Source organism: Oncorhynchus mykiss, chromosome 30 (assembly GCF_057628025.1).
Source record: "Oncorhynchus mykiss isolate SJ-2025 chromosome 30, ASM5762802v1, whole genome shotgun sequence".
Taxonomy (NCBI): domain Eukaryota; kingdom Metazoa; phylum Chordata; class Actinopteri; order Salmoniformes; family Salmonidae; genus Oncorhynchus; species Oncorhynchus mykiss.
Window position 1 is genome coordinate 25,591,813 of NC_143051.1, and position 17,862 is coordinate 25,609,674.

General features: G+C 46.4%; 1 protein-coding gene across 14 annotated transcripts in view; it reads left to right on the plus strand.

The window, feature by feature from the left end:
• Nucleotides 1-14,755, plus strand: part of LOC110489412 (receptor-type tyrosine-protein phosphatase U) — a 276,455-nt gene extending 261,700 nt beyond the window's left edge. For 8 of the 14 annotated variants that reach the window (XM_036970740.2, XM_036970741.2, XM_090227906.1 and 5 more), the window contains 4 exons: nucleotides 2,658-2,783; nucleotides 5,781-5,938; nucleotides 12,367-12,502; nucleotides 12,727-14,755. In XM_036970740.2, the coding sequence (XP_036826635.1) occupies nucleotides 2,658-2,783; nucleotides 5,781-5,938; nucleotides 12,367-12,502; nucleotides 12,727-12,807 (501 nt within the window). In that variant the 3' untranslated portion in view covers nucleotides 12,808-14,755. Of the gene's footprint in view, nucleotides 1-2,657; nucleotides 2,784-4,626; nucleotides 4,705-5,780; nucleotides 5,939-12,366; nucleotides 12,503-12,726 lie in introns of all 14 variants that reach the window. The other 6 variants (XM_036970735.2, XM_036970738.2, XM_036970739.2 and 3 more) reach the window with 1 other exon arrangement.
• Nucleotides 14,756-17,862: the final 3,107 nt, after the last annotated feature.

Here is a 17,862-nt window from a genome sequence, read left to right on the forward strand (position 1 = left end):
AGATTTCTAAAATGTTTTACGCCGAAAACATAGTACATATTTATGTCAAACCACCACCAAAGACACAGCTCATTTGAATAGCCAAAACATGCTATCAACAAACGCAGGATTAAAAGAAATATAATTCACTAACCTTTTGCAAATCTTCATCAGATGACAGTAATAGGAAATGTTACACAGTACATTTATGTTTTTTTCAATAATATGCTATTTATATCCATAAATCTCTGTTTACAATGACGCCATGTTCACAAAATGCTACTCGGATGTCCGGAGAAATTATAGATAGCTCCGCCAGATAACGTCAGATAACAAGCAATACACATCATAAACTTTGACTAAATATACATGTTCTACATATAGATAGAAAGATACACTTCTTCTTAATGCAACCGCTGTGTTACATTTATTTTTAACGTTACAGAATTCGTTCACTAGGCTATAATATGAGACGGCGCTCAGAAATTAGCATTATGTCTCCTCTATCTTGGAGTCCACAGAAACCCAAAATAACCACAGAAATATTCCCTTACCTTTGATGTTCTTCGATCAGAAGACGTGGAAGGATTTATACTTACCAAAAAATGCGTTTGGTTTTCAAGTCTGTGTCTTTAGGTTATCAAACGCGACAAATTCCGGTTGAAACGCAGCCAAAATTCTAGTGGACGCGCATCAAAACTTTAAAATTACATATTATATGTCGACTAAACTGGTCAAACTAAGTGCAGAATCAAGCTTTAGCATATTCTAAACGTGCAAAACAATCCTTGGCTCGAACAGACAACCCGACATCGTTTGGTCAGTCCTGGAACAAAGAGAGAGCCGGACCCGACGCGGAGCGCTCAATTCTCACAAAGACAAGCCCCACTGAAAGAAGACACCGCGCTGAACAGATAGAAACTGTTCCCAGATCTGTAGCTGGTTGGGAAGGGTGTGGGCGATGACGTCAAAGTTGGCCCAACTTTCATGATGACAAGAGAGAGTTTGGGAGAATGGCTGCCCTGAGAGTTCTGCTTTACATACAGACATAATTTGAACGGTTTTAGAAGCTTTAGAGTGTTTTCTATTCAATAATTATTATTATATACATATATTATACATTTTTGACAGATTTTATTTCTGTTTACTATGGGCACGCAATTCCTCCAAAGGGGGCAGTAGTCAGCCCTCTCTCTAACAGGGCAACCTGATTTATAGCCTTTGTGGAGATGAATTAATAGGATGATACATTTTTAGCCTGCTTGTCAGGGCATTACCACATCCATATCATTCTGTTCTCACCCCGTCTCTCCCTCATCTAGCACGTCACCTGTGTGTTTACTCATGTGAGGGTTTGTCTGTGGCCTTCTTATCTTTCACTTGTCACTGTGTCATGGTGCTGGGTTGGCTAACGTTTACACCATTGCTCTCATTTATAGCTAGCTGTCTCTCTCTTGTCTACTCTTTCTTTCTCATCCACCGCTCCCTCCTTCCCTTTCTCTCTCTACCAGTAGATTAACAGTGTACCCCAGTCATTTGTGCTACCTGTCTCTGTGTATAAATATTTATATCTCCCTTTGCCCCTGTCACCTCGTTAATACCTCTCTGTCAACGTGACAGGACATTATCGCTACCTTGTTCCTCCCCTGGGCCTTCTGCCGCCCCCCCTACCTTCCCTCCCCCTTCCTGTCACATCTAACACTGTTAGCATGTTAACACTACACTCCCCGGTGTTTCCCTCCCTCCCTCCTTCCCTTCCTGCTCCCTTCTCTGTCCCCCTTGCTGCCACAGCTATCACTGTTAGCAATTTAACACTACACTCCCCAGTGTCTCCATCCCGCCGTTCCTCCCTTCGGCTGATGAGACTCTTTGAAGCAGCTGCGACCTATTGACTAAAGACCTTGGCCCAGTCTGTGTGCTCTGTGCACCAATCCCTGATTGACTCCATGTGTATCTCTACCAGGCACTGCCGAGTTTCCCCCCCCTGACCACACTGCATTCATTTATAATGGGCTAATGTTAATGATTTAGAGTGATGAATTATTCAAAAGATGTGAAACACTGTGTGTGTGTGGGGGGGGGGGGTGATTGTTATGGGATTGATTGTACTCAGTGATGGTGTTTTCTGCTCATGCAATTAACAATGCTGCTATGGGTTAGATAATTGTGGATCTGGCTAAATGTCTGTCTTGTCGATCCTCAGGTGTCTTGTTATTGACTTCAGCCGTCCTGCTCTGTGACACAATGATTTGATTTCACTCCTCCACCTCCATAGTCCGCTGATCACCTGTTATCTTCCTTCTTTCTCTTCCTATTTTTTTTTTCTCTCTCTCTCTCTCTCTCTCTCTCTCTCTCTCTCTCTCTCTCCCTCTCTCTCCTCTCACTTCTCTCTCCCTCACTTCTCTCTCTCTCTCTCTCTCTCTCTCTCTCTCTCTCTCTCTCTCTCTCCCTCTCTCTCTCTCTCTCTTTCTCACTTCTCTTGCTCTCTCTCTCTCTCCCTCACTTTTCTCTCTCCCTCACTTTTCTCTCTCTCTCTCTCTCTCTCACTTTTCTCTCTCTCTCACTTTTTTCTCTCTCTCTCTCTCTCACTTTTCTCTCTCTCTCTCTCTCTCTCTCTCTCTCTCTCTCTCTCTCTCTCTCTCTCTCTGTCTCTCTCTGTCTCTGTCTCTCTCTCTCAGCCGTGTCTACAGTACTGGCCAGAGCCTGGCCTGCAGCAGTTTGGACCAATGACAGTGGAGCTTCTGTCCATGATGGCTGATGATGACGTCATAATCCGTCTGTTCCGGGTTCAGAACATAATGCGGGTATGTCGTGGTCAATGATAGACTGGCTGTCAAAGTCCCTTTTTGCGCTCTGATAAGTTAAGAGACTACAGTTGAAAATCAACCTGCTGACTCACAGAAAGTCTGACAGTTTAGTCATATCGCTTTAATATTGTGAAGTTCTTTAAAACATATTTTTCCATAGTCTCTTGATGCGTATTTAGTAGAGAGCCTAATGGCCCCTTTTATCCTTTCATAGTCTGTCTACTGAACATGGGAGATGAGGCATGCATTAGTCACTGTACACTTTACAATTACTGTCAATGACCTAAAATGTATTTTTGACAGTGTAATGATGAAATTATCAAATTATCAGCCTTTTCAATGCCTGTGAAATCATTGTAGACGTGGCGTTGTGGTCTTTTCTTTTGGAATGTGTGCGTGTGTGCGTGTGTGTGTCTATGTCTGTGTGTGCTGTATTACTGTAGCTGTGTGCCTCTCTCCTAGTCGTTGACGACGTGTTGTCTTCGTGATTGTGACTAGCTTAGTTTCCCAGCGTTGATCAGACAGGCACTTCCCAACACCTCCCTTTGACCTACAGTAACATCCATCTTTCAACATCAGGTGCTCGTCTAGCAGCCTCCAGAAAAACAACCCCTCTTGTCAGCTAGTCTCCCTGCCTCTGTTTCCCTAGCTCCCCCTCCTCACCCCCTGTCAGCTAGCCTCCCTGCCCCTGTCTCCCTAGCTCCCCCTTCTCACCCCCTGTCAGCTAGTCTCCCTGACTCTGTTTCCCTAGCTCCCCCTTCTCACCCCCTGTCAGCTAGCCTCCCTGCCTATGTTTCCCTAGCTCCCCCTTCTCACCCCCTGTCAGCTAGCCTCCCTGCCTCTGTTTCCCTAGCTCCCCCTTCTCACTCCCTGTCAGCTGGCCTCCCTGCCTCTGTTTCCCTAGCTCCCCCTTCTCACCCCCTGTCAGCTAGCCTCCCTGCCTCTGTTTCCCTAGCTCCCCCTTCTCACCCCCTATCAGCTAGCCTCCCTGACTCTGTTTCCCTAGCTCCCCCTTCTCACCCCCTGTCAGCTATTCTCCTTGCCTCTGTCTCCCTACCTCCCCCTCCTCACTCCCTGTCAGCTATCCTGCCTGCCTCTGTTTCCCTAGCTCCCCCTTCTCACCCCCTGTCAGCTAGTCTCCCTGCCTCTGTTTCCCTAGCTCCCCCTTCTCACCCCCTGTCAGCTAGCCTCCCTGCCTCTGTTTCCCTAGCTCCCCCTTCTCACCCCCTGTCAGCTAGCCTCCCTGCGTCTGTTTCCATAGCTCCCCCTTCTCACCCCCTGTCAGCTAGCCTCCCTGCCTCTGTTTCCCTAGCTCCCCCTTCTCACCCCCTGTCAGCTAGCCTCCCTGCCTCTGTTTCCCTACCTCCTTTCTCACCCCCTGTCAGCTAGCCTCCCTGTATCTGTCTCCCTACCTCCCCCTCCTCACCCCCTGTCAGCTAGCCTCCCTGCCTCTGTCTCCCTACCTCCCCCTCCTCACCCCCTGTCAGCTAGCCTCCCTGCCCTTGTTTCCCTAGCTCCCCCTTCTCACCCCCTGTCAGCTAGCCTCCCTGCCTCTGTTTCCCTAGCTCCCCCTTCTCACCCCCTGTCAGCTAGCCTCCCTGCCTATGTTTCCCTACCTCCTTTCTCACCCCCTGTCAGCTAGCCTCCCTGCCTTTCAGGTATTAGCGTCCCTAGTCCCTCTCCTTGCCTCTTCTTAGAGCCTCCCCCTGCCTCACCCTCATGTCATTCCGCTGTCACCTCTGTCAGAGCCCTGTCCCCCTCAGTGTCACCCCCAGTCTCCCCCACGGATGGGGGAGGAGGGGGAGGCAGCTGTCAAACAAACCCCACTGCCTTTTCACAGGATCCCACTGATCTTACCAATCAGAACTGTCCAGCATCAGGAACAGGGAGGGAGGATGATGCACAATTTCCCAGCAAGGTATTCTATATCACAGTAGAAAAACACATTTAGGGGTGGCAGGTAGCCTAGCGGTTAGAGCGTTGGACCAGTAACAGACCGGGTGAATAATCTGTTGATGTGCACTTAACCCAAATTGCTCCAGGGTTGCTGTTGATAATGACTGACCCTGACCGTTATCCCACTCTAAGAGGACCTCTAAGGGAGTTAGAATATGCAAAAAATACATTAACAATTCACAAATGCGTGTTAACGTAGGACAAGTCAATGACTTTATATAAGTATGGAGAAAGCCATCGATCACGTGACACCATGTATTCCTATGTGAAGACTCAATAGTGCATTGAAGCCAAATGAAGTCAGTTAAGATGCTCCCCATGGAGACATAACATGAGCAGTTTGAGCTACTGCATGAAGGGATGTTGCAGGCTAACTCAGTGCTACCCCCTGTCATTGAGTATCTCAAGTTGAAAGCCAACCAGGGTATTGCAGGCTGCCATTAGCAACTAAATTATCCTTGTACCTTCTTCTGTGTGCGATTTAAAAATAATTGGTTCAAGGAAATACATCAGGTGTATTAGAAACAATGATTGGTACCATGATTGTATTCAAAACATGTTTTTATTTACACAAAGCTTGATCACAAAGATTGCCATTTTTCCATTCACTATAATGGGGATCCTGTTTTCTGCAAACAATGCCTGCAGTACCATGGTCTGAAATTCTGGTTTGAAATTTGAAATTCTGTGGCTTCATTGAGAGGGGGCAGTCGTTCTTCCCTGGGACAAATATAAGCACCCACCAAATTATGATTATTATTATTATAAACACTAGACCACTACACTACTATACCAGAGACTGGAGTGATATGAGCCTTGGCCCCAAGGGAGATGGTGGCAGGTCTTTGCCATTTCTACCAGTGTCCTTCTGGGTTAGAGGTGTCCAGTCTAGGATGCTATACATGTGTGAAAGGTGTGGATAGTGTGCTGTGATGTTTTGTGTGTGTTCCTATCAAGGGCTTGACAAGTCTGTTATTTGGGATCGAACACAACATTATCGCTGTCCTCCCTTTCTCTCTTTGCCCCCCGCCCATCCAGCTCCAGGAAGGTCAGCTGGTGGTTCGTCATTTCCAGTTCCTGCGCTGGTCTCCATACCGTGACGTGCCAGACTCTAAGAAGGCTTTCCTCAGCCTCCTGGCCCAGGTCCACAACTGGCAGAGGGAGTGTGGAGAGGGACGTACCATCGTCCACTGTCTGTGAGTTACCACTGACCACCATTTTACTCATAAAACCTATATCATTCCGTAGGGAAGTTTTGTTTGCCGATAGGATACACAGAAACGATTCAAATGACCTGTGCACTGCGATTGATTTCAGCGAGCGTGATCTACGCAAACGTTGAGGATTTTCGTTTAAGAAGTTTAAAGCTGTGCGTTAGTTGGATTAATTCTCGGGCCATACTGACACTATACAAACCATTTTTTTCTAGCACATTAAAGGTGTCATTGGCTCTTGTTGACTCCTGTTGTGAGCGTACTGTTCAGAAAGCAGGTGACAGTCATCTTTTGGGACAGGTTACAGTTTTTCCCAATCGCTTACAAAGTTTTTGATTTTAAAAACAGAGTTCACAAGACACAGAATGTCAAACACAGAGTGGCCTTTTGCAAAATAGTGAACGCTTTTCAAAATGTTCAAAAATGTTTCAAAATGCCTTCTCAAAACATAAATACAGAAAAACTAAATTATACTGTCAGAATAGATTCATCAAAAGATTGTGGCTGGCTGAAAAAAGATTCATGAAACCATACTAAAAGAGTCCAAGCAGACAAAACAGAAAACTCCCAGTAGATCAGTACATTTTCTTTGCAGTCACTAGATCATGATGATCAAACATGGAAGTACAACTGTCCAAAGGTGCAGAATTATGGGCAATTACTCTGCTTTTATGCATATTTCACCAAATAATTTCCTACACATCAAATCAAAAATGATTCTTGATATATTTCATTAATTGAATTAAAATAAGCACATTGTATGCAGGATCCATTCATAGGTATCACCACAATCCAATTCCATGTATTCAATACAAAGGCTGGTTTGAACATTGTTTTGTACACTTTCCATTGGTCACAGAAACACGATCCACAATAGAAACAAAGAAAGGTGAATACAATGGAGGAACACAACTGATATTAATGTATAGGCCTCAATCCACACCAGAGCAAAGCTTTGTTATGGAAGGACACAATGTCGAAGATGATGACTTAGGAGTAGTGAGGCGTTACAAAGTAACGTGTTACAGTAATAACTTTTTGCTGTAACGAGTAATATAACAGAGTTACTCTTCTAATTTGCAGAATAATAGCACAGTTACTGATCAAAGAAATAGATTGTTGCTTTTATTTGTGATCATTATTCCCTCTCTGTTGGCGGGAATATAACAAAATCTACCTGCCCCAGATTCTAATTTGTCCTCTCACTAAATTCCCGTTTACGCACGCAGGCACACCTACTAACTGCTTTAGTAAGGGATATGAAAAATGGCAGAAGCTTCGAAAGCATTGACTTTCTCAGCGTGGAAGTACCATTACTTTGATTTGGTAGGACGAAATGGTAAGAATTGAATTGTACAATGTAAACTATGCCCAGATGAAAAACATCTTTCTACTGCTAGAAACATGACTTCTGATCTCTTGAAGCACCTGCAAAGGCAACACGCCAACACAAAACGTTTAGCGAAAGACCCGCAAGACCTGACCATGGCTGCTGAAGGTGACTGTAGGCCTACCTCATTCAAACCATTCAAGGCTTGATTTTAATAGTTCAGGAGGACCAGGGAGAGCTGAACAAGCTTGTAGCTGGGTATGTATTAGAGGAAAGGCTGCCCTTATCCACGGTACAATTCCCCTATTTCAGACGGATACTTAGCAAAATAGAGATGACAGTTTACATTGTGTGAGGACGCTCAGCGTTTTGCGGTGTAACACAAAAGTATTATAACGAATAGTGTAACTAATTACTTTCCTCAGGGAGTAACAAGTAAAGACATTTGTTATCATTGAAAGAAGTAAAAGGTAATATATAACTTTTTCTGAGTAACTACCCCATCACTGCAAATTACTTAGAAGTAACCCAACTTCATTCTCTGCATGTCCTCAATAATGTAAATAAGTATAGCAATTAGACAGTTCTCATGCCTAGATATTTCCATATATTGTACATGGTATGACACTGATGTGGTGGTTTAGAATTTTGATCAGTAGTATTTACTGATTGCCAGAAGCGCACAGTGAATGTTGCATTCCCCAATGACATTTGTATTTAAAGTTTTGCAAAAGGTGGTCTAAGATATATGCAAGTCATGTACAAAGGCATGTAAATGATCAGAAGTCCTGTAAATATATTTTATCATTGCTGTTCTCCTAGACACGATTCCTCACAGGTCCAAAAATTGCTTGTATGCAATTGTCACGCCCTGACCATAGTTTACTTTGTATTTTCTATGTTTTGATTGGTCAGGGTGTGATCTGAGTGGGCATTCTATGTTTCATGTCTTGTTTGTCTATTTCTATGTTCAGCCTGATATGGTTCTCAGTCAGAGGCAGGTGTTCGTCATTGTCTCTGATTGGGAACCATATTTAGGTAGCCTGGGGTTCACTGTGTGTTTGTGGGTGATTGTTCCTGTCTATGTGTTTTCACCAGATAGGCTGTTTAGGTTTTCGTTACGTTCATCACGTTCTTTATTTTGTAGTGTTTGTATTGATTCGTGTTTTACGTTTGTTCATTAAAACATGGATCGCAATCTACACGCTGCATTTTGGTCCGACTCTCCTTCGCACGAAGAAAACCGTTACAGAATCACCCACCACCAACGGACCAAGCAGCGTGTCAACAGGCAGCAACAGCAGCGTAAAGAGGAATGGACATGGGAGGACGTTTTAGATGGCAAGGGCTGTTACACTTGGGAGGAGATACTGGCTGGAAGAGATCGCCTCCCATGGGAACAGGTGGAGGCACTTAGGAGAGCAGAGGCAGCCGGAGAGAGGAGCCGGCGATATGAGGGAACACGGCTGGCAAGGAAGCCCGAGAGGCAGCCCCAAAAATTTATTGGGGGGGGGCTAACAGGGAGTATGGCTACGCCAGGTAGGAGACCTGGGCAGACTCCCTGTGCTTACCGGGGGGTTAGAGAGACCGGACAGGCACCGTGTTATGCAGTGGTGCGCACGGTGTCTCCAGTGCAGGTGCATAGCCCGGTGCGGTATATTCCAGCTCCGCGTGTCTGCCGGGCTAGATTGAGCGTCGAGCCTAATGCCATGAAGCCGGCTCTACGCAGCTGGTCCCCAGTGCGTCTCCTTGGGCCGGCTTACATGGCACCAGCCTTGCGCTCGGTGTCTCCGGTTCGCCTGCATAGCCCAGTGCGGGCTATTCCACCTCGCTGCACTGGCAGGGCGACCGTGAGCATTCAACCAGGTAAGGTTGGGCAGGCTCGGTGCTCAAGAGCTCCAGTGCGCCTGCACGGTCCGGTTTTTCCAGTACCACCTCCACACCCCAGCCCTCCGGTAGCAGCTCCCCGCACCAGGCTTCCTGTGCGTGTCCTCGGCCCAGTACCACCAGTGCCAGCACCACGCATCAGGCCTACAGTGCGCCTCGCCTGTCCAGCGCTGTCGGAGCCCTCCACCTCTCCAGTGCTGTCGGAGTCTCCCGCCTGTTTAGCGCTGTTAGAGCCTTCCTTCTCTACAGCGCTGCCGGAGTCTCCCGCCTGTTCAGAACTGCCAGTTTGCAAAGAGCTGCCAGTTAGCATAGAGCTGCCAGTTAGCATAGAGCTGCCAGTTAGCATAGAGCTGCCAGTTAGCATAGAGCTGCCAGTTAGCATAGAGCTGCCAGTCTGCAAGGAGCTGCCAGTCTGCAAGGAGCTGCCAGTCTGCAAGGAGCTGCCAGTCTGCAAGGAGCTGCCTGTCTGCAGGATGCCGCCAAAGCTGCCAGTCTGCAAGGAGCCGCCAGAGCTGCCAGTCTGCAAGGAGCCGCCAGAGCTGCCAGTCTGCAAGGAGCAGCCAGAGCCGCCAGTCAGTATGGAGCAGCCAGGGCCGCCAGTCAGCATGGAGCAGCCAGGGCCGCCAGTCAGCATGGAGCAGCCAGGGCCGCCAGTCAGCATGGAGCAGCCAGTCAGCATGGAGCAGCCAGTCAGCATGGAGCAGCCAGAGCTGCCAGTCAGCATGGAGCAGCCAGTCAGCATGGAGCAGCCAGGGCCGCCAGTCAGCATGGAGCAGCCAGGGCCGCCAGTCAGCATGGAGCAGCCAGGGCCGCCAGTCAGCATGGAGCAGCCAGTCAGCATGGAGCAGCCAGAGCAGCCAGTCAGCATGGAGCAGCCAGAGCTGCCAGTCAGCATGGAGCAGCCAGTCAGCATGGAGCAGCCAGAGCTGCCAGTCAGCATGGAGCAGCCAGTCAGCATGGAGCAGCCAGAGCTGCCAGTCATCATGGAGCAGCCAGTCAGCATGGAGCAGCCAGAGCTGCCAGTCGTCCAGACTCTTCCAGATCTGCCAGTCGACCAGACTCTTCCAGATCTGCCAGTCGACCAGACTCTTCCAGATCTGCCAGTCGACCAGACTCTTCCAGATCTGCCAGTCGACCAGACTCTTCCAGATCTGCCAGTCGACCAGACTCTTCCAGATCTGCCAGTCGACCAGACTCTTCCAGATCTGCCAGTCGACCAGACTCTTCCAGATCTGCCAGTCGACCAGACTCTTCCAGATCTGCCAGTCGACCAGACTCTTCCAGATCTGCCAGTCGACCAGACTCTTCCAGATCTGCCAGTCGACCAGACTCTTCCAGATCCGCCAGTCGACCAGATTCTCCCAGATCCGCCAGTCGACCAGATTCTCCCAGATCCGCCAGTCGACCAGATTCTCCCAGATCCGCCAGTCGACCAGATTCTCCCAGATCCGCCAGTCGACCAGATTCTCCCAGATCCGCCAGTCGACCAGATTCTCCCAGATCCGCCAGTCGACCAGATTCTCCCAGATCCGCCAGTCGACCAGATTCTTCCAGATCTGCTAGTCGACCAGGATCTGCTGAAACCGCCAGCCAGCCAGGTTCTGGTAGTTTCTACTACCTGCCTGGGCTTCCTCTCAGTGCTGAGCTTCTTCTCAGTGCTGAGCTTCCTCTCAGTGCTGAGCTACCCATCTGTCCCGAGTTACCTCTGTCCCGAGCTGTCCCTCTGTGCCATGTTATCATTGTGGTGGGTAACCTATTTAGGGACGTTTAGGAGGGGGATTAAAACTGTCATGGAGTGGGGTCCACGTCCAGCGCCAGAGCCGCCACCGCGGACAGATGCCCACCCAGACCCTCCCCTATCGGTTCAGGTTTTGCGGCCGGAGTCCGCACCTTGGGGGGGGGGTACTGTCACGCCCTGACCATAGTTTACTTTGTATTTTCTATGTTTTGATTGGTCAGGGTGTGATCTGAGTGGGCATTCTATGTTTCATGTCTTGTTTGTCTATTTCTATGTTCAGCCTGATATGGTTCTCAGTCAGAGGCAGGTGTTCGTCATTGTCTCTGATTGGGAACCATATTTAGGTAGCCTGGGGTTCACTGTGTGTTTGTGGGTGATTGTTCCTGTCTATGTGTTTTCACCAGATAGGCTGTTTAGGTTTTCGTTACGTTCATCACGTTCTTTATTTTGTAGTGTTTGTATTGATTCGTGTTTTACGTTTGTTCATTAAAACATGGATCTCAATCTACACGCTGCATTTTGGTCCGACTCTCCTTCGCACGAAGAAAACCGTTACAGCAATTGAGAAAAACTGTGATCTGAGGTCACACCTTGCTTCAGTAGATTGTGTTATCGTGTTGGTACCGATCCCACTTGATAGTTTAAAAACTATCAAAATCACATGTTTTTGAACGATTACTTTCTACTCTTTAGCGCACTGAGCCTGCCTGTGTGTAGTTTTAAATGTGGCAGGATAAAACGTCAACCCCCAAGTGTTCACTACTACACTCCTCCTATTTACCAGAACACTTTTCATAATTACTATAAAAGGGATCCGCTCTAGGCTCTAGTTCCCCAGCCTCTTCTACACTTCAGCAACACTACATATCTCTATCCAGCCTGGATTGGTCTCTGGGGTTGACATGCTAACTCTGCATCCCAAATGGCACCCTACGCTCTATATAGTTCACTATTTTTGGCCAGCCTTATGGGCCCTGGTGAAAAGTAGTGGACTACCATAGGGAATAGGGTGCAATTTGAGACTCACTCCTGGATTAGATTTACTTCCTTGTTTCTGGATTTAATGAGAAACATTCCTCAGATGCTAGTCTTCAAAGTTCTCCGTGTTGCAGTTTTTCTGATAGCCTCCTTGATCTGAGTCTCAGACTGAGCTGTGACATTTCACTTTACGGCTTCAGCCTCCGTATCTTCCCTGCATGCTAGAGACGTGACTCATATTGATGTCTGTGGCTGACTGTCTCTCTGTTTGTGTCAATGTCTGTGTTTGGGGCATGTGTCCGTGTCTGAGTGTCTGTCTGTACTGGTTTCTGCACCATATACCCTGGTTTCGCAACCTGTCTTAAATTATGACACATTTCGCAACACAGGCTACTCTCTCAGTGGTCACAAAGTGTATACATAAGGATTCATAAGCACTGACCCACGCGTCTGTGTTTCTCCCTGTGTGTGCAACAGAAACGGTGGCGGTAGGAGTGGTACGTTCTGTGCTTGTACCATGCTGCTAGAGATGATCCGTCATCACAGCGTGGTGGATGTCTTCTACGCTGCCAAGACGCTACGCAACTCCAAACCCAACATGGTGGAGACCATGGTAAGTAATAGCCTTGATTTAACCAGGAAATACCTTTTTTAGAAACTCTTTTGGTAGGGGGACCTACTATGGTAGACAGGAGCATGCATGTCTTAAGGCTCAATTCAGTCAAACTTGCAGTGGTTTACAATATTTACACACTCAAATACAGATCGCTGATTGATTGAATTCAAGCTTTAATGTATTGCAAAGTAGAGAAATGTTGACACCTGTGTTGTTTTCAGGAGCAGTACCGGTTCTGCTACGACCTGGCCTTGGAGTACCTGGACGCCTTGGACTGCCTGAGTGAGATAGAAGTGAGATAGCACTGATCCCAGATCAGCTCAGGCTCAGGGGAGATGGAGTGGAGTCCTGGGCCTAGCCTGGATCTCAGCCTGGGTCCACATCACCTGGGCCTCCCAGCCTGGTCCTAGCCTGAGTTTACAGCCTGGGCCTGAGTCTGGGTCCACACTGCTCAGCTTCTCTCTCTACACTTCTACGTCTAGTACTGTATTTTCAGACCTGCTCGACCCCAGAAGGAGTGTAGGGATAGAGGCCTGGGCCTCACCACTCCGTCTTGGGTCTCCCCTTGGGTCTACAGCCTTGGTCTAGCCTGGTTTCTGCTCTGTTCCGCTTCCTTCTCTTCTCCTCTCCCAGGTCTGGGTGATTCAATGTATCTGCTGCCATAACTGACCTGGGCAAAAGAAAACAATGAGAGCGAAGGAGAGGGAGACAGAGAGAGTTGATGGGACATGCTCCTACCTTCTACCTGTTATATACTGTACTGTTGTCCTTTCCCTTGCATTTGTATCCCTCTGTACTATTTGTTCTGTGCCACATACTATCTGCCAAACCCAAGGAAGAGGACAAGGAAATGGGCAGGATCATTCTCTTCTCATTGGACGTTTTTCTGGTCACTTGACCACTGGTGGTATACTCAAAGGTCTCTGCAACTTCCTGCCTTATTTTACTATGTCAATGACAACAACAATTACAACAACAAAAAATACAAAGTAGAAGCTGTTTAACAAGTTTAACAACAAGACAATGACATCACATACAACTGCCTGCAAATAAAACATGTCAACTATTGGGTGATCTTGTGTGTTTGTTTTGTAATACGTGCAATGATCTTGTATATTATGCAATGATCTACTGTTGGTGAACATCCGATGTTGTTACTGTACACTGGTGTTTTCTCTGGTGAGGCTGGAATGGCAGAGAATACGTTTACAAAGAGAATGGCACTGAATTTATGTTGGGTGCGTCTATCCTATGGTCCTATTGTACAGAAAGGTTCCTATCTTGTTTATTATTTATTGTTTGTGTAAATAGATTGTTTTCCAGATGTTTATCGATGTTTGTCGTATTAACTCTGTGCCAATCCATTATCTTTGTGTTTATGAACAACATGGTCTCATTAGAATATGTCAAAATAGTGACGTTTAACCATTGTAGTTATATGCCACCCAGTTTGACATATTACTTTTATGTCACGTCTGGTGACATATTACTTTTATGTTACTTTTGGTGGCACATTACTCCATAATGTAATGAGATATGTCTATAAATGACATTGGAGTTATACAGTACTGTATGTCACCCAATTTGACACATTACTTTTATGTTACTTTTGGTGGCACATTACTCCATAATGTAATGAGATATGTCTATAAATGACATTGGAGTTATACAGTACTGTATGTCACCCAATTTGACATATTATATGTCATTTCTGGTGACTTACAGCTTTATATTTGTAATGAGTTATGTCTGCTATAAATGAGGACCACTTGAGAACCTGCATGCCAGTCAGTCGTTAGTGTTTCCATTGCAATTTGTGACCCAGTCTGCTTCGGGGGACCGCCCTCACTGCTACCAGAGACTGGGGTTGCAAAATTCCCATAGCTTTCCCAAAATTCCCAGGTTTTCCTGAAATTCCCAGTTGGTGCATTGCCTGACTAACGAACCGAAAAGCAAAGAGGGAATCCTCTAACTGGGAAACCTCATCCTGGGAATCTTACAACTGGGATTTTAGGAAAGCCTGGAACGTTTGGGGAAGTTACCCAATTTTGCAACCCTACATGAGAACCCCTATATTCAGAGAGATCAATGTAAAAAAAAATAACATGATGTGTCTCTAGTTGTGGGAACAAAGGTGATCAGTTTGCCGAAACTAGTTGCTTTTTAAATTTGTATTTATTCATTCAATGTGTTTTATTTTCTAAAGAGTGTATAAATGAAAATAAATAAACTATTACGATGTTGCTAATATCATATGATTCATGCATGTTTTTATTTTGCACCACTTTTTGCAACATGTGATTTTAGTCACACCCTTTCATGCACTTCAATTGGCTTTGACTATCACTTTCCTGCAGGAAGCATCTTATAAGTATTTATGAGAGTGAATGTGATGACATTTGACACACATACACACACACACACACACACACACACACACACACACACACACACAATTACAATGTTAAACAAGAACCCCAGTATTTTCTGTTGACCTGTAGTTAAATTTCTCCTTATCATTTAATGAAGTGCAGCGTTAATGGTCTGCTGTTATCATATGACCAGACTGACTGGCTGGTTCTACAGAGCCCTAATTGAAGAAGCCTGATGAATATATTGATCCAGTCAACACATCATCCCACCCCAGAGAGACAGATAGCCCACCTCACCAACTCATCCATCATAGAGATGTCCAACAAGAACATTGGCTGCATTTTTTTGATTTATTTTCATAACGTTCATAAGCCTTGACCTTTTAACCTTTCACCCCTCTATCTTCAGTCCGTTCATTGATCTCTGCCTTTCTCTCGCTCACTTTATCTCTCCTCCCTCCCCTCTCTATAACTGAGTGGAAATGCGTAAACAGCAGAACAATTTCTAGCACAGAAACAATCAACAAAGGATTATGCCTCGGTCAAAGTTAGAACAGTTCCGCTTTTCTTCTAACTAGTGCTAACAGAGAAGTCCTTCTGAGTCTACCTAGTGCTAACAGAGAGGTCCTTCTGAGTCTACCTAGTGCTAACAGAGAAGTCCTTCTGAGTCTACCTAGTGCTAACAGAGAAGTCCTTCTGAGTCTACCTAGTGCTAACAGAGAAGTCCTTCAGAGTCTACCTAGTGCTAACAGAGAAGTCCTTCTGAGTCTACCTAGTGCTAACAGAGAAGTCCTTCAGAGTCTACCTAGTGCTAACAGAGAAGTCCTTCTGAGTCTACTGAGTGCTAACAGAGAAGTCCTTCTGAGTCTACCTAGTGCTAACAGAGAAGTCCTTCAGAGTCTACCTAGTGCTAACGTAGAAGTCCTTCTGAATCTACCTAGTGCTAACAGAGAAGTCCTTCAGAGTCTACCTAGTGCTAACAGAGAAGTCCTTCTGAGTCTACCTAGTGCTAACAGAGAAGTCCTTCTGAGTCTACCTAGTGCTAACAGAGGAGTCCTTCTGAGTCTACCTAGTGCTAACAGAGAAGTCCTTCAGAGTCTACCTAGTGCTAACAGAGAAGTCCTTCTGAGTCTACCTAGTGCTAACAGAGAGGTCCTTCAGAGTCTACCTAGTGCTAACAGAGGTCCTTCTGAGTCTACCTAGTGCTAACAGAGAAGTCCTTCTGAGTCTACCTAGTGCTAACAGAGAAGTCCTTCTGAGTCTACCTAGTGCTAACAGAGAAGTCCTTCAGAGTCTACCTAGTGCTAACAGAGAAGTCCTTCTGAGTCTACCGAGTGCTAACAGAGAAGTCCTTCTGAGTCTACCTAGTGCTAACAGAGAAGTCCTTCTCAGTCTACCTAGTGCTAACAGAGAAGTCCTTCAGAGTCTACCTAGTGCTAACGGAGAAGTCCTTCTGAGTCTACCTAGTGCTAACAGAGAAGTCCTTCAGAGTCTACCTAGTGCTAACAGAGAAGTCCTTCTGAGTCTACCTAGTGCTAACAGAGAAGTCCTTCTGAGTCTACCTAGTGCTAACAGAGAAGTCCTTCTGAGTCTACCTAGTGCTAACAGAGAAGTCCTTTAGAGTCTAACTAGTGCTAACAGAGAAGTCCTTCTGAGTCTACCTAGTGCTAACGGAGAAGTCCTTCTGAGTCTACCTAGTGCTAACAGAGAAGTCCTTCTGAGTCTACCTAGTGCTAACGGAGAACTTCTTCTGAGCCTACCTAGAGCTAACAGAGAAGTCCTTCTGAGTCTACCTAGAGCTAACAGAGAAGTCCTTCCGGACCACCAGGGTTGCTAATGTTGAACTAGATGAAATCACAGAAACTATCTCAAACGGCTGTTAGGTCCCAGAGGACTGGATTGAGAAACACTGGGTTATCGTGTGTGAGGGTGTGTGGTTGTGTGTATAGGCTACTGGCACTCCACAAGGGAGTCTTACAGTGGAGGTGATTGTTGTTACTGTTGGATGCGTACAGTATGAATGAGCATATGAAATTGAATGATGGGTGTATAACAAAATGCACATTGTGTTGAGAGAAACAGGTTCCATGCAGATGAAACCTCTCTTCGCTCTGCATCCGTTTGTGTCTGATAACTCCTGGAGATGGCTCAGCCATTGTGGGGTTTTTTTGGACAGAAAAACACATCTCCTGGGATCTCCATCACCCTTTCCATTTTCTCCTCCTTTCTCTTTCTGAAGCCTACCTGAATGCTCAGGCAGTGTCCATCATTGTGGCTGTTCCCAAGCTCCTTTTTTGCAAATTCAATAATTTGCTGTGTGAATGAGAGGAGGAAGAGACGGGCTCCCCGGAGAGTCACAGGAAGCAGGTATAACACTTACCTGGATGTCTTCAATTGACTATTACATGTCTTGTTTTTGATACTATTTATGTTGTCTTTTAACTGTCACATCTGATGGATCCTGTTAGGTCAAACACCTTAGCAGACATGTGTCTATGCCTCTTCAAATGCTTGCTCGCTTGCTTTTAGGAGCTGGTCTGGTAGTCGGTGCCAGACTGAAAGCCTATGCTAATCAATACGGGAAATAAATTATTTGACAGGTCCAACCTGTTGGTTTGTAGGAGACAGATGGTCTTAGGAGAAGTAGGATGCCTGCCACACTGCAGCTCTTTCTGTCACACACAGACACACACCACCCCAAGGGGCCCCAGAGCCAGAGTGGCCCCTTATCGCTCCTACACAGGTCCCTGTCATAGTCAGACTTCTCAAATGTCACGGAATGGTTTGGGGCTTCAAGAGATTTCCAGCCGGCCAGGGTTTTAGTGAAGACCGCGTGGCTTGTGTGTGTCTGGCCAGGATTTTACTGAGTGTGTATGCAGCTGGTCCTGGCCTGGTGCCCTGGCAGAGTAGCAGCAGTTTCGTGTGTGTGTTTCTCTGCGTGTGTGGTGGCATCTTGGAAAAGCCTCAAGACTGTGACAGCAATGG